At 45.6% G+C, this 16068-nt stretch overlaps 1 protein-coding gene across 1 annotated transcript; it reads right to left on the bottom strand.

Annotated features, from left to right (window-relative positions):
- Nucleotides 1-2673: 2673 nt before the first annotated feature.
- On the bottom strand, nucleotides 2674-12017 carry LOC121336949 (ficolin-1-like; the record flags this gene model as incomplete). Its single annotated transcript, XM_041406637.1, has 9 exons — nucleotides 2674-2925; nucleotides 3783-3917; nucleotides 4447-4576; nucleotides 4967-5094; nucleotides 6929-7019; nucleotides 8264-8316; nucleotides 10147-10200; nucleotides 10936-11049; nucleotides 11843-12017. Coding segments are annotated over 9 exons (1128 nt in total), but the record flags the coding sequence as incomplete, so codon positions are not given.
- Between the last annotated feature and the right edge of the window lie 4051 nt (nucleotides 12018-16068).

Here is a 16068-nt window from a genome sequence, read left to right as displayed (position 1 = left end):
CCAGGACCTGCAGCACCGTGCTTTAGGCAGGAGTGGGCACACGTGAAAGGGACCACCTGGCAGCTCTGTAGCCTGAGGAGGGAGGGTGTCAGTGAGTGCTGGTGAGGGACTCTGCCCCCCAAAATTAAACTTTCACTGTTGACTTTTCTTAACTTGAGCAGTCAATGCACTTCTGGCAAGTGTCCATTGCTTTGAATTTACTCTGAAAATAATGCCTCCTTGTGTTGTTTGGGAGTAGCATATGGTTGGGCCATACATGAGAGCTTCAGTGCGACTTTGTTGTGTTTTGCAGGAGAATGACAGATCCATCTCTGAGTAAGATTCAGAGATACCAAAAGCTAGGGGTGATTTTTGTAATGGGAAAATGGGAACTTGCCTGTGGGCAGGAGTGGATGGGCTGGTGGTGACAGAGGGGCTGTCCCTGCCAGGAGTGGATTTTTGGGCAGAGCAGCCAGTGAGCACGTGTTATGCAGGCATAAGGCCAGAATCTTCCTGCACATGCTACCCCTACAAGAGTGTGGCAGGACATCCCCCCTGCCACAGAAGATCTTATCTGTAGCTAGTGTGTCAGCTCTGGATACTCGCCCCTCCACATCACGTGATGAGATAACCCAGGCCAGCTCACAAGCTAGTGAGTTATTTCTCTCTCTGGCACCAGGAGTAGAACTCCCAGTAAACAACTGGGCGTGAGAACAGATGTGGGGAGATAAGCTAGAAATTCCTGACTGAAAGACACTACTTTTACAACTATAAAAGCTGCACGAATTTTTGTGGAGGTAGAAACCTCCTACATACTCCCTGGAAACGTGCAGGGACTTCTGTCTGGAGTTTGGATGCGAATTCCATGGGTACTTTCCTGGGAATTGAGAGGAAGAATTAGATGTGTACTCCATCATCCATTTAGTGGTAAATTACATTGAATCTTAATCTATAGTACGTCTTTACTAGATGTAATATAGGTACCTTTATAATGCACTGTGTTTTATCTACTAGTAGTTCTTTTATTTCTGTGTAGTAAGTAGCCTGTTTAAAGTCTCATCAGTGTCCTTTGCAAGCAAAATTTAAACATTGAATGTTTCTGTGTAGTAAGAGGAGAAGCTAGAGGTGAGCAGAGAAAGAGGATTTAGCACTTTTAGCTAGTTTATAGCTGAGTATATCAGCACCTGCTTATACATCTCTGCAGAGAAGTCTCTGGTAGTACCATGGACCTCTGACAAGCTACTCCTGGAAGACAGCATCAGCAGCAGATGGGTGAGATACAGCATAGTGCTCTGGGACCTTGGTCCTGGTGAGGGCATGTGAATCTTATTGGAAGTAGCAGAAAAACAAGACAGAGCTCCTGGAGAGGGAAAAGTAACTATGGGGCTTTCAGAGTGCACTTCTCTGCTCAGACACACTCTTTCTTGTGTAACTGAAAAGAAGTAAACTGAGACAGGACCTAGTGAGTGGGGAGATGCAAACCCTCAGGTTTATTTCTTAGCACACTGTTTCTTACTACTGCTGCGGCGGGCTGAGTGACCTCCTCATTTTTCTCACCCACAAGGTTTGGATTCTGTCTTGTAGGGCTGGAGCTGCCCTTCATACATATCTGTGCAATATACAGTGAAATAAACCTGGGACCATTAGAAACATAACACAAAGAAATACTCTATTTCTGCTGTCTCTCTATTCCTGCAGTGAAGAGTTAGTACTTGGCTCTCCTCTGTCAGCTGTGGCGAGGAGTCCAGCAGCACAAATGCAGGAAGAAGAGACCCAGTTCTGCTACTAGTCAAATACAATACATGAACCAGGTGAACTGTGTCCACCCACCAGCAGATAGCTCACCCTCAAACACTACTGGAAACAAGATAAAGTGGAAGGTACTGGCACTGTTCACGATGGCCACATGTGCAAGGCTTGACTTGGAACTGCTGTACCATGTGTACTGTGTCTTGGTACCACACGTGCTGCTGAACAGGCTGTTTTGCATACAGCTCTTGGTCCACAGCAGCTAATGAGATCTAGAAACATGCCCTGGAAGAATGGCTAAAGATGGCTCTGGGCCCAGCTGCAGCTGTGTCCTGGTGGGAAGTGCTGAGCAACTCTGCTGTGGTTCCAGGAGCTGGGGTCCCACCTGAGGTCCTGGAACATGTGGGAAAAGAAGGGGGAAACTGGTAGTGCTGACAGCGCTGTGCTGGAAGCTCAGTCTTTTCCATGCTATTCTATGTTGTGGCTCCATCACAGCCCGCAGGGAGATTGGGATGGGTCAGGAATTGAGTGCCTTTTGGATGGCTCTTGGGTCCAGTAGAAAGAGGCTGCATGCATATTGGAGTCTTCACATACATGGATTATACTGGAGCTTAGCAGTAATTACCATTTAAGTAATAATATCAGAGAGCTTTACTGAGGTGCACCTGGTCTTTAAATCAAGGTAACACACTTTTCAGAAGAAGGTGCTTGGGCTCAGTCTGCATCAGTGGGGCTGCTGAAGGTAGTCAGGGTGAGAGAGGGTCAGGTGCTTACAGGAGCTCAAACCTGATACAGATATCTTCTGGCTTCAAACATCCTGCTCTAGTCAGAAGGCACAACCTGTAATATCCTTTCTGGTCCATTTTTGTCCCCAAACAACATTGTTTTGTGTCTTCTGTTGGTGGGTGAGTGGCACCTCTTGGATCTAATCAGGCACCCTGTCACCATGTTAAACTGGCCTGAACTTCATTTCGGTTCGCTTGTAGGAGTAGTGGTATTCTTTACCTGTCTTCCAGTTGATCCCATCAGCGTAGCTCCCATGCACACCCATCCAGTACATGCCATTCAGGTTGGAGTAATGGCAGTCATTGTACCACCATGCTCCCTTGTATTCTGTGGCACAGTTGAAGGAACTCATGTCATTGTCCTGATCTGTTGTTGAAAATGGCATGTCCCTGTGATACGATAAAGAGTCCCCTGCAGAGAGCACACATTCACAGTTACTGCAGTAGGGATCACAAACAGGACACTGATGTGTCTGTGCACCCCTGCTGGGCACCAGTGGCCCTTCCCAGGTGTAAGGCAGGTTGTATAAAGCCTGCTGCTCTCTTGCCCAGGTTTCTTCCTCATCTTGGACAAAAGTATCTTGAGCTCTGCTAAAACACATGGAGAATTTATCTATACCTGTGAATCAAATAGGCCAGATTCTTTTCACAGGTACACAGGTGTCACTTCTTTTGCAGTGCTCAGGTTCTCTGCAGATACACTGAGGTCTGAATTACCAGACAGGGTTGCAAAGCCACATAAACCTAGAGCACTGCTCTCTCAGGTGTTGGTTTCACTCATTCCTGAATGATGGATATTGAATTTTGAAGATTTGTTTACTTAAAAAAAAATTAAAAATCAGGTATTAAGAGGATGGAGTGCTGATGCTGCAGGTATTGAACAGCACCCCAGCCTTTGAAATGCCAGAACCTCCTGGGCAAATGTCTCCTGCCAATGTAACCAAAAGCAGACCTTGACCTGGCTGATGCAGAACTGTTGGGAAGGTAAATTGGTTTGGGTGCTGCTCAGGACCAGACTCATTTGCTGTTAAACCATAGGGCTGGGCCTGAAGGTAATGCTCTGAGTCACATTTCTTTGGGTGATGCATGTCCCCCTCCACCCCTGTACCCAGAGGTCACTCAGTACCTGAGATACCATGGCCAGTTTTAAAAAATTACCCAAAATGTAGCTGATACAAGGAGTGTGCATGATACATCTCTGCATAGAAGCTGAACATTTCTAAAATGCTCTAGGAAACAGACTTTCCCAGTGAGCTGCCTCAAACTTACCAGCGTTTCCACCAAGGAAGTCTCCTAGAACCAGTCTGTATTTCTCTGACTCTCCTAAAACTCTGAATGAAGCATACTTGGCAAAATAGTAGTTGTTCTCAAAGTCTCTGAGGTCAACGCGGAGTTCACAGGGTCCTAGAAGAGAAGATGGATAGCAGTGGTGCAGGACAGATGGTGGGTGTGCCACTGGATTTCAGAGTGGAGGGTTTAAGGTGCTGTGAGCTAACTTGAAAGGAGCTGCCTCTACTTGGGAGATTTTGATTTACTTAAAATTCCTGCAGAGCCTCCTATACCTTTGATGGTTTTCTAGGGGAAGCACCTTTTCAGATATTGGGTGGTCATGGGCAGGAGTCCTGCACACAGCTGTAACTCCAAGGCTGTGTGTGGACCAGATGATGCCATCACAAACAGTCCAAGTAGGAAGATGTATTGACCTGTCTCCTGGGTAGATCATGCAGTGAGCTCATTCTCTTCCCTGACTTCTAGTTTTGCTTTTTTTTAGAGTGAAGTTTCCTGTATGCAGTAGGCTGCAAGAGCCTGCATCCTGTTTGGGATTAACAGTGGGAGCCTGAGATGAATATGAGAAACTCAGGTCTGCAATGACTCCATGTGGTATAGGGGTTGGACTCTCATGGCCCCAGCCCGGGACAGAGGCAGACCTTACCCAGTGAGGTGAGGAAGTGGATGTTGTCATTCCCCATCCAGAACTCTGTCAGCTGGTTGCCAAAGCCTCTTTTGTACGAATCCCAATCTCTCAAGAAGTTCACTGACCCATCCCAGCGCCTCTGAAAAACCTGAAAGAGACCCTCAGTCCCATCCCTCACTCAAAGGCATCCACAGCACCTGGGGGACATGCCACCATGGTAAATGCTTCCCCTGCATCAGGACACTCTTGTGGGTGTCTGGGGAGAAAACCCCACAAGAATCCCTTGCTCGATGATTTCTTCCATATGCCCTTGGAAATGAGAAGGAAATTATTTACTGATTTAAGCAAGGAGTGGGTCTGTGGCACTCAGCCTGCTTCCAGAGACAAGTCTTGGGGGAATCCCCTGTGTCCAGAGGGATTCACTCTGGCTTGCAGACATGAACTTCAGTTGTGTGTTTCTATTTTTGAGCTGTCCTTTGCAGCCTTAACAAGAATCTCTGTAGGAACATGTAAACCTCCCTCTCCTCATCCTACTCACAATCCATCCCCCACCATCCGTGTCCATGTCGCAGAAGACGGTGGTGGCATTGCAGTCTTGGGGGTAGATTGTGTACCAGCCACTTAAAATCTTCCCTTTGGCCAACAGTTCTTGGCAGTTCCCCGGTTCTGTGCAAATCAAAGAGATCAAGTGGAAAGAATTATAATGTGTTTACTGATCAGGGGAGCACATCAGCCCTGAGCCTTTGAGCGTTCACCAGCCAGCTGGCTCTTTTTACTGCAGGATCCTAATGTAGAGCTTCTGGGCTCATATGTTGTAGGGGAGATGGGCACCTTCCAAGAAAGATGGTCTAAGGTGCTGAGACTCCTGTCATCTGTAATGACTTTTGGGGATCTGGATGATGGAGCTGCTCTGGAAAAGATGACAAACTCATGATCCAGAAATTTGTCCCAGCTCCAGAATATATGCAGGGCACAGAGAGTGGGTGGGTAGTTGATGGCAAAGGATTTAGTGACACAGGACAGCTCCCTGTGATGCAGTGAACAGTGTTCAGCTCATTATGGATTGAATCATAGAATCACCCATGGTTTGGGTTGGAAGGAACATTGAAGCTCATCTTGTTGCACCCCCTGCCATGGGCAGGGACACCTTCCAGTGTCCCAGGTTGCTCCAAATCTCATCCAAACCTGGCCTTGGACACTTCCAGGGATGGGCAGCTGCAGCTTCTCTGGCCAACTTGTGCCAGGGTCTTACCACCTTCTGCATAAAGAATCATCTCCTAATATCTAATCTAAATCTCTCCTCTTTTAGCTGTAAATCATTCTGTAAATCACACAGTGACAGTGTCCTGTCACTGCCCCTGCAACAAAAAAAATCACTCTCCAGCTTTTTTATAAGAATCCCTTAAGCACTGGAACACCACACTGAGGTCTCCCCAAGAAACACAATGCTTTTGAAATATATATATATATCTATATGTGTATATATATATATATCTATATGTGTGTATATATATATATATATATATATATGTCTTATGTATATATATATATGTCTTACGTATACTTTTTTCCCTCCCCAAAACCATACCTGCTGACAGAAGTTCTGATTCACAGGAGACTGAATGGTCCTTATCAGACATCCCAACCTACAGCTGCATCAGTAGCTGCTTTAGGGAAAACTTGGGGGGGATGATCAGAGATGGTGGTGCTGGTGGTGCATGTGTCTCAGTGTGCTGTGTGTGATACATGTATACACAGCTGTACCAGGCTGTCTTGTGACCTCCCTAGCAGGGAGATGCTCCTGGGCTTGGCCTTTTCCTTTTCCTTCCTATTAGTCAGATCTTTTATATGCCCATAAAAGTGTCTGGGGCAGCAAGGAACCAGTTCAGTGGCATCCCAATCTGTCAGGTGTTACAGGAGCTTTGATCTGTCTGAGCCTTTATTGTGGCCCTACATCACCCAGTTGTAGCCAGAGCAGGTTGTAGCTCTCCTCAAACTTTAGCTCATGGAGACAGATGGGACAACTGAAAATTGTTTCTTTTACTTTTCTTCTTTTTTTCCAGTGAATAAGTTAATCTGAGCACTGTCACACACATGAACTCCCCAAGTACTAAAGGTGTCACTGCAAGTACAGGAGTAGAACTGCCTTTGAAGTAGCCACATGTCTCTAACGGTGTTTGTAGTGGTTTCGTCTTAGAAATGGGGACACCAAGTGTGAAAAATTCAGATCAACATCCTCCAGGACACACGGAGGACAGGACATTTAAGTAGTGCTCAGAGTGCTGACTTTCCCAGCATGACTGGAGTACAGAGTGGACTCACAGAAGCTACATGTGTCCGTCAGAAGCAAAGATAACAATGATACTTCCTTATTCCATTCTTCAATGCCACTCTGAACTTGTTTCTGTTCCTATCCTCTCCTGACTTCTGGTGCAGGTAGTCCACCACCATCCTCTCTGTAAAGCTGACCAGTGTTGTGAAGACCTAGGATGAAACTTACCCCATATTTCTGGAAATCCAGGCTCTCCTTTTGTTCCTGTTGGATAAACAACACCATCAATTGCTCTCCACCTTCCACACCCAGTACTCCCCTTCGCAAGTACTTGAGATGTCATGACAAATCCTGCTGCACTGGAGAGCTGTTATGTTAGAAGTGCTTGACTCATCTGCACCAAGCAAATGAAAGGCATAGAGAAACCAGGCAGGAAGTGTTGCTCAGTATATAAGGTGTCCTGGCTGCTACCAGGCCCACCAGAGGAGACCCACCGGCCTATCTGCACACACCTAGGAAAGCACAGAGAGGCAGGTAGGAGGCCAAGTCACAAACCCTGTAACTACAGCAATGACACCCAGCTGCTTCAGACACTGGGAAGAGCTCTCCAGGTTGACCAGGAGGTACATGAGGTGGCCACTGGGGGGTGCACTATAAATATTAATTTTATATATATATATAAAATACCTATTTATGCACAAGGAGCAGCAGCCTTGCCTCTCTTGGCCTGTTGGACCTGGCATGATCTATTTCCTGCTGGCATCTGTTTTAGGGCTTAGAGGTCCAAATGGTGAGACTGACACAGGACATATCTCTGTTAGACCCAGCTGTTCTGCCTGCTGCTGCCCAGCCCATGGAGCTGTCTACCAACAGTTTGTGCCAGTGAGTCCCATTGGGCTAGGACATGTGGGATAGGAGTGGGTGTGTGTGAGAGGGAGGAAGCAATGCACCTTGGAAAGGCAGAGTTACAAGTCCCATCAGGGGAATGGCTGCTGCTGGCGCAGGGCTTCAGCCAGTGGTTTGGGAGCAGCAATGGCAACTGGAGCACTAGAATCATCTGCCAGACCAGTGGTGTTGGACCCAGTGATTTCCAGCCAAACTCCAGAGAGGGAAGCCACAGTGCAGATGGTGCTCAGTGGTGGGTGCCTGTGGCCCTCACATGCAGGATGATGGCATAAGGGAAAAAAACCGTTTCCCTAATGCCTTTTTGCTAGTGCTGGTAGAGATATGTTCCTCTTGCACTAGCAGCAACTGAATTTCATTTGAGCCTCTGCATTTTGCCATAGCATGAGAATATTAAGAGCTCTGCCCAAATCTGGCTCATCCCTCAGCCTTGTGGCTTCTGCAGCTGATGGTGCCAGGTGGCAGCACCAGTTGCCTGAGCTGAGGACAGCACCTGTTGCTGAACATCTGGTTTGGGAGCAGGACTACCCACGGCTCCTGCGTCACGGCAGAGCCTATGACAAGATATAACTGTCAGCAAACAGCCCCATCCAGTCTCTGTAACTGCTGTCATCTGATGCAGGAGAACAGCACAGGATAGAAGTTTACAAAGTAACTCACATGACAGCATGATTTACCTTTCAGTCCTGGGAAGCCAGGCTCTCCAGCTGCTCCTACAAAATACAAGAGGAAAATGCTCATCACAGATTATCCAATGCAAATGAATTACTGTGCCTCTACAAATGGCTGCTCCAGCCCCTCAATATGTCTTAAATGTACAAGAGAGACTGTCAAGAGGTGCAAAGCTGCAATGCTTAGCTGAGTGTCCCAGGTGGTGCTGCTGCCTGAGCCTGGCTGCTCTCTTGATCAGCAGTATCTCTCAGGAACAGCAAGCATAGCAGGATACAGAGGTGAGAGAGCTGCTTCTCCATCTCTTGGAATGTATGGGGCTTCACAATTCCATTTCAGTGACTTTTTGTAGGGGCTTTCTGTTTTTGATCAATAGGGATTGTCAGGGTTTTTCAGTGGTTTTGTCCATCTCCTGAATTTCAGTTCAAGTCTTGGGTGCTTTTGGCCAGGAAATACCTTCATATTCAGGATGTAAAAAGGGATGTCTTCCCTGTTAGTCAGCTCTGCTCAGTCCCTACAGTTTCCTTGTGCTGGCAGCTGGATTCTTGAGAAGAGACACTTTTCCAGTATTTGCAGCACATGTCCTGCTGAAGGTCCTAAGCAAGCCTGGGCAGTGAAAGCCAGTTTCTCAAAAGACATGGTCCTCTTCAGAGATTCATCCTATTACAGAGGAAACCTCATCCTGTGCCATTGTTTGATCTTGTTCTTGTGGTCAGGTGGGCACTGCACACCAAGTTGAATGCTGAAGGCTGCTGAAAGCAATGATGTGCCTAGGCCTGAGCAGCATTAGCCATTAGCAGGGCTAAGCCAGAGTAGATTTACAAGATGGATCGTGACTAACACCGTCAGTATTATTTACCTAAAAATAGATGACAAAGATGCTTATGCTAGCTGTTTGTAACCTTGTGTAGCTATCTGCAAGAAACGTATCATTTTGAGAAGCTTTTCCAACTGAGAGGCTTGTTTGTAAGGTATTTTAGGGGAAAACCCTCGCAGCCAAGACCTGGACTCTGAGCGCTGGCCCTGGCTAAGCGGGAAGCATGCCATCAGATCCAGGCATTCCTGAGCTAAAAATAAAATCAAGTCACTTTGACTTGCAGATTTGGGCCTATAAACACTGGACTCTCTTTCAGGATAAATCCAGAGACCTCATCTATGGGTGGACACACCATGTAGGATTTTCCCAGTTGCTGGGAAGGGTTGTCCAGGTCCTGTGTGAAACAGGGCTCCCCAACGACTGGATGATGTTAAAGTATTTAAGCAATTAGTAATGTATCCTTCTAAATCACTATCCTGCCTCTTGTATAGTAATGATTAGGTGGATTACCTTGCTAATTTCTGCTTGTTGCCAAAGCGAAGCATATAGTTTTATTGAATGTATTATTTTACTTTTGTGTTACCTTTATAGTCATAGTAAAATAAGACCATTCTTTCCATTGGTATTTTCTTTAAATTGCCCCTGTCAATTGGCAGAACAAGCACTCAGCATAATACCTCTGCATCAGACCTGGGCTGAAGCTCCACAGAGAGCTCCAAAGCTCCTCAGAGCTGGGGGGCATTTGGGCAGGCTTGTGCTGGAGGCAGGTTAGGGTAGGAGTGGGGAATGGGGAGAGGTCTGATTTGAGGGTCAGTGAGAAATTTCGAGAAGATTGGTATCTTCTTCTCTGTTGTGGTCCCAGACACTCAAGGACACTGTTTCTAGTGTTCACTCCATGCAAGAGCCATACCCCAAATCAGGCTTTTCCTATGCTACTTCAGCACCGTTTCTTAGCCTATGGCCAGTCCTGCAGTACATCTCTATAGACCCAGTCTCCCAATGCATGTCCCGAGCTTGGGGGCATTTACGGATTAGAGCTGCATATGTTACACATTACCTTTTGCACCAGGTGGTCCTGCTTTCCCAGGTAATCCCTGGTCTCCCATTTCTCCTGCAAAGAGACTCATTTTTTATGTGCACATTACAAACTGATCAGAGGGGGAGTCACAGAAGCCTGGGCAACTAGGCCTTGGCTTTCACAGAAACAAGGGAGCCAAGGTAATCAGATCCAGTCTTGTAACCTAGTTTTACTCTTTTACCTTATTCCTCTTTTTCTATTGAAGCCTTACTACACTGCTACTGCCATTCAAAGTCTAAATTTGCAGTTCACATATGAATTCGTATGAGCTTTGATACATCGTGGAACCAGTCTATGGATTCTGCTATGGTGGATCATCTCGCTCAGCAGATGCAATTCACCTTCTCTGTGAGTTGGCTGTGAAAACTCTGAAGGAGCCCCATCTGCCTTGCTCCCTGGAATAGAAGTTGCCAGTACCTTTCCAACACTGTTCCCCAAAAAACAGGCAGAAGCATCTTGGCCTCCCTCCCACCCAGGCTGTTGAATAGAGACACAAAAAATAAATGGATCATTTTCTATAGAAGAAATGAATGAGATACTTCATACCCCAAGATCACATCAGATTTGTGACAGGACTCAAGGAAGAAACAGGTCACTCCATGTGTACCAGCATATGTATAATTGGGGTGTTTTCCACTCCAATTCTCCAGTTCCTCACAGCAGCCAGTGCCAGGCCAGCTACTGCTCCAGCCTCAGCTTGCTTCTCCTATCCGAAGCAACAAAACCATCTCATCTCACAGTGCTCATCACTGGCTTTGGGGGCCTCACCTTTTGTTCCTGGGAGACCTGCTTCTCCTTTTGGGCCAGAGATGCCTGGGATCCCTGGACATCCTTGAAGAATGGCAAGTCGGTCAGCATCACGCAGTCCCACTATTCTCACCTCTGAGAAATGAAGACAGTATTTGTGAAGATTATTAAGGCTCTGAAATGTCTTGGAGAGGAAACCAAATCCTTTGAAGTTGAGGAAGTGTAATCAAAAGCAATGAGTATGGAAGTTTCAGGGTGTTGTATGGATTGACAGATGGCATTAAGGATCTCACATATTAGAGGAGCCAGACTCTGCATCTCTCTGGCTTCAGGGGAGTTCAGTAGGAGAGGAGGCTGATATATATGACATTGCATGCATGACAAGTACACTGGTAGTTAATAAAACAAAAGCTGAGAGGTGCCCCAATGGGCTACTGATAACAGAGTAAGTGACACTGATGGATCTGTGGACAGTAAGGGTAAGAGTTCTTCTGAATTTCCTGATGGCAGGCATGTTTGAAATTGCCCCAGGCTGTCTTGGGGAATACAGTCAGAGCACTGTGCTGTTCAGCATCCCCAGACTGATCCTTTGTGTTGCTCTGTAGCCTTTGGTAACTGCACAAAGGCCCTACTAAAAAAAACCCAAACATGGGGGAAAACCTCACTGGAGAGTATCTGTTCCTAGACACCCCACTGGTGAGGGAACAATGTTACATCACTAGTTGGAGCCAGTAGCTTTCTTAAGCAGCTGCTGAGTCTTCAGCCTGAACCTTACTCTCTTCCCACTGGCAGCTGAATTAAAAAAAACACAGAAAGAAAAAAAAACATACGCTACTTCTCCCCCCTCCCTTCCCAACCTCCTTCTCTTACAGGGGAGATGAAACAGGCTGTCTCAGTGAGACGGCAGTAAGGTTTGTGCTTTACTCACCTGAGCAGGTGTCTTCAGCATCACAAATAGTCACTCTTAGGCTGAGCAGTACCAAAAGGGCTGGGGCTGCTGTCCCCATGGCCAGTGCTGCTCTCTGCACAGCTCCTCTCAGCCACTTCCCGGGTGCTGTGGTCAGCACTGACCCATCCAAGCATTTTATATCTAACAAACAGCATCAGTGCAAGCTCCACCTCTGTACTTGCCCACTGGCTGCTCTCAGGTCTGCGACCTGGGTGAGTCTCAAGCTGTTTCGCGGATAAGCTGCTTTCCAAAAGTCTGATGGGAAAGTTCTTGCCTGGCTGCCCCAGCCTGCCTCACCTCTGTCCTCTGCAAATTTTGGATGCCTTTCCCTTGTCACACTGTATTTCTAGATAAAATGAACCAGAAAAACCATATTTACCTAAGTGTAGACAGCTCCCCTCATCCTCCCTGCTAGTAGCCCTTTATGAAGAGCAGAATTTACTGTGTAGATGGGAAAACTGAGGCACTGGGAGTCAAAAGCCCAAGGTCACCTGAGGCCAGTGATAGAGAGAGGGTACACAACCTGGATCACATTCCAGTGCTCTTCCTGTCAGCCCAGCACTACTTCTTGCCCTTCAAGCTTCCATTTGTACATGATTCATGAATAACAGAGTTCAAACTCAGGCGAGGGTAGCTAGACAGAGCATGTTTGATTCCCCCCTGCCCCTGAATAGTCCATTGTATTAGTGAGCAGGATTTCTGGTTTCTTTCACCCTGTGCTTTGCTCATTTCTGGCAGTGTTACTAGAGGTCCAGTTTGCTTCATCATATTATTTTCAGACCTAGAACCTGTAAAGTTTATGAATTTTGGCAGTGGGCAGAACTTAAGTTTTTCCTCCTTATTGTTACATCCCAGTTCAGAGGAAACGGATTATTGGAGATTTTTCCCAGGATATCAGAGACAGAATACAGTTACCCCTCAAGCATTTCAATCATAAGGTGCCTCTAACAGCCCAACTTCTAATGATACATGACAGTTTAATGTTACACAGATGGAAGAAGGTGAGGGAGAGGTATTTGCTGCTTAAATTCAGCATCCCCCATATAGCCCAGATATAGACTCATACGCATACTCTTATTCATATATGTAATAATATAAAATAATAACCCAGTAGGTGTTGCAGTCATTTTGATTCCTAACAAACAGTTCTGGCAGGGAAATGCACCCCTTACTTTCCTTCTCCCATCTGGAAAAATTGCAGGAAAATCAAAGGAATTTTGACAGGATGGGCTGCATTCAAGTTGGGGTTTTGCTTTACATGGGAAAAAGCATCTCACTTGTGGCTACTGCTGTGTTGCAGTTCTTGGGGCAAAATGAGATCAAATCCTTTCTTGCTTCAGGAGGAAGCCTCCCAGAAGGAAATAGAAAAAGGATTGGCAGGTGCTAGGGAGGGAGAGATCCATGCAGGACAGCTCTAGGGTGACTGGGAACTGTACACCTCTCTTTTGTCATCTGTACAGCCTGTGCTGTCGATCTGCAGTGGACTGGTGTCTGGACTATGGGGCAGGTTGTGGTGATGTAGAGCCAGCCCCCTGCGCTGAGCAGCCTTCTCCTGCCCAGTGCCTCTGCTCTCTTTGTAGAAACATCTGCAGTACCTTGTTTCAACTTGGAGGCAAAAGCTGCTGCCTTCATCTGTTTCCTTTTTGTAAATGACTCCAAAAAGCAAAGGCCTTGCAGATTACACCATAGTTAACGGTCTCTCTAGGACTCCAGGCTAGATCTGTCCTGACAGATGTAAAAATAAATAAAAAAGTTTTGCCCAGCTTTTTCCAGGTCCTCTATTAGCAGGTTCCAGCTCTGGGTTGGGCTGAGAATGTATGGTATGAAGGCAGCTGTGTGTATCTGCCCAGAACTAATGCATCCCCCTAAGTGTTACCAGCTGTGGGCTCCATCCAGCCTGGGGGGCATCAATATCTCCCCACTTTCATCTGGGAAAGCAGCAGTGTCCTTGTTGATGCAGCTACTTTTGGGAGCAGGGAGGAGACTGCCAATGAACAAGCTTAGTCCAAAGTAGGTCAGACTCCCGAGGGTAGATTTTGAAATTGGCACAGAGATCAATATGTCCTTAATTGCTTTTCCTCATGCCAGTACCCAGTGAAGGTTGCAGACGGCTGACTAGGTTTGAAAATATACAAAGGTCTTACGTCAAAGAACATCCCGACTTCAGATAATCTTGACATATTCCACATTTTGCAACACAAATTATTGAAATTCAGTTTCCCAGATGCTTCAAGGTAGAGAAGATAGCTCAAGATAAGGTAACTCTCAGCTTTTTTTCTAAACCTACCCACCCATCACAAAAGTAACATCCCAGCTGCATTGTGATATGTAATATGTGGCCTGACTATAGCTCTATAGCACTGGCATGCTATGAACCAAGACATACACCTTTTCAAAACCACAAACTCACATGTGCTGGGTTTCTCCCTCTCATGCATAAGGCTCCAGAGCTCTAACATGCAATTTTACTAGCAAGCCACGTGCACATAGTCATGTCGTTTCTAAACCAACATTTCCATCAACTTCAGTATAGCCCCCAACCAGCCCAAAGGCCTTGCAACGTAACAAACTGGGTCCATTCAGCCTCTGCTTTGATTGTAGGGTGTGGGGTTTTAATCTACTCCCAAGTCCCTTTTTTAATGATCCTTGCCTGATCCCTTGTTATCCCACTGCTATCATACCTCACTCTTGATTTAGCTTAGGCAGCTCAGAGACAGTGATACCTACTTTGCCAGCTAAGATGTGGACTTCAGATCTTCAAAGTCACTTTCTGAATTTCTTCTAGAAGGAGGAGAGCACCTTCTCATTTATTTTTTGTACAGAGGAAGCCTATAAAAAAAACCTGCAAAAACATAATCTCCTACCTTCCTTGTTTTAACAGTCTGTATTCTCAATTAGAAATCCACCTTGATTTCTTGACAGAAAGAGCAAAGACAGACCATTCAATTGATTGCAATGTCTCTGAAACAGCAACCAAACTTGTAGTTACATAAATGCACAATGAACGTTTCTGTTTCAGCTTTAATACCTTTCTCAGTCCCCAGTCCTACCCATAAACTTCAAGTCATCACTGCCAACCTAGATGCTGTTAGATTTCTGCTTATTTGAGAAGATGGATTGTGTATAAAGAAGTAATACTATGTAGCACAGTATAAATACAATTTAAGGAAAAATATTTCAAACATACTTTTGCATACATAAAAAAGCAATGAAAAAAAGCTGTTACTGGAAAAAAAAAATCCCGCCTTCTTTCCGGGAAGCTGGTGGTTGTGTTGTTGGGTTTTCAGGGCCTTGCAATCCTAACAGTGAAAGTGCTATATCAAAATCACCTACTGAAGTAATTTCTGAAATCAGGGGATTCATTGTGCCAGCACAGATCAGTATGGGAAGCCTTAAACTGAGAGTTTGCTTCTCTTGAAACCTAAGGAGGCCATCCTGCTAAACACAGCATTTTCAGCTTTGTAAAATTCACGCCTGTGTGATGGCCAGGAGCTGTTACTCTGGAACAAACTACTCCTGTTTGAAGGTCCCCAGAAGAATGCCATCTACACCCCTTGGCTGTTTGCAGTGATCAAAAGTAAGGACAACAGCCACCTTTGTTAGTGTATGGGCTGTTGTCATATTAATGGAAAAGCAGCCAATATGAAGATGGTTTCATTCAGCGGGGAACACCTCATCTTGGTATTTATTAGCAATAGCTGTGAACATTTCTTAAAATAAAACAGGTTTAAATAATATCCTTAATGCCATGCATGCTTGGGCTAGCCTCTTCTAAAAGGACCAAGAAAGCAAGTCTACTCCTTTTGTTCTTCCTACCCAGGCCTCATCCACTACAAAAATTTTCTGAGCTCATTGGTAAAGCTTTCTATGCATTTCAGTTATAGTAATTCCAAGACAAAATCCAAAATTATTCCAAAGTGAAATACAGGAGACTGTAGAAAATGTTACATAGAAATCAAATGTCTCCTTCATCTTCTAGAAAAGTAGAGGCTACTTTATATTACAGCATGGCTCACTGCTGCTCTGGAGAAAGGCATACTGATCCTTCCAGGAATGAGTGACTTACCAGGAAATAGAAAATTAAACTATTTCTAGAACTGCTCACTATAATTAATTCAATAGGTTTACATTGGTCTAACTTCCACAATCATTCACTTCCAGGATAACTGCAAGACATACCTCTGTCGCCCTGATTTTATAAGACT

This window comes from Onychostruthus taczanowskii, unplaced genomic scaffold, assembly GCF_017590055.1.
Source record: "Onychostruthus taczanowskii isolate IOZ18803 unplaced genomic scaffold, ASM1759005v1 scaffold25, whole genome shotgun sequence".
NCBI lineage: Eukaryota > Metazoa > Chordata > Aves > Passeriformes > Passeridae > Onychostruthus > Onychostruthus taczanowskii.
The sequence above is the reverse complement of the archived record's forward strand: the minus strand, read 5'-3'. Positions and strand labels throughout refer to the sequence as shown.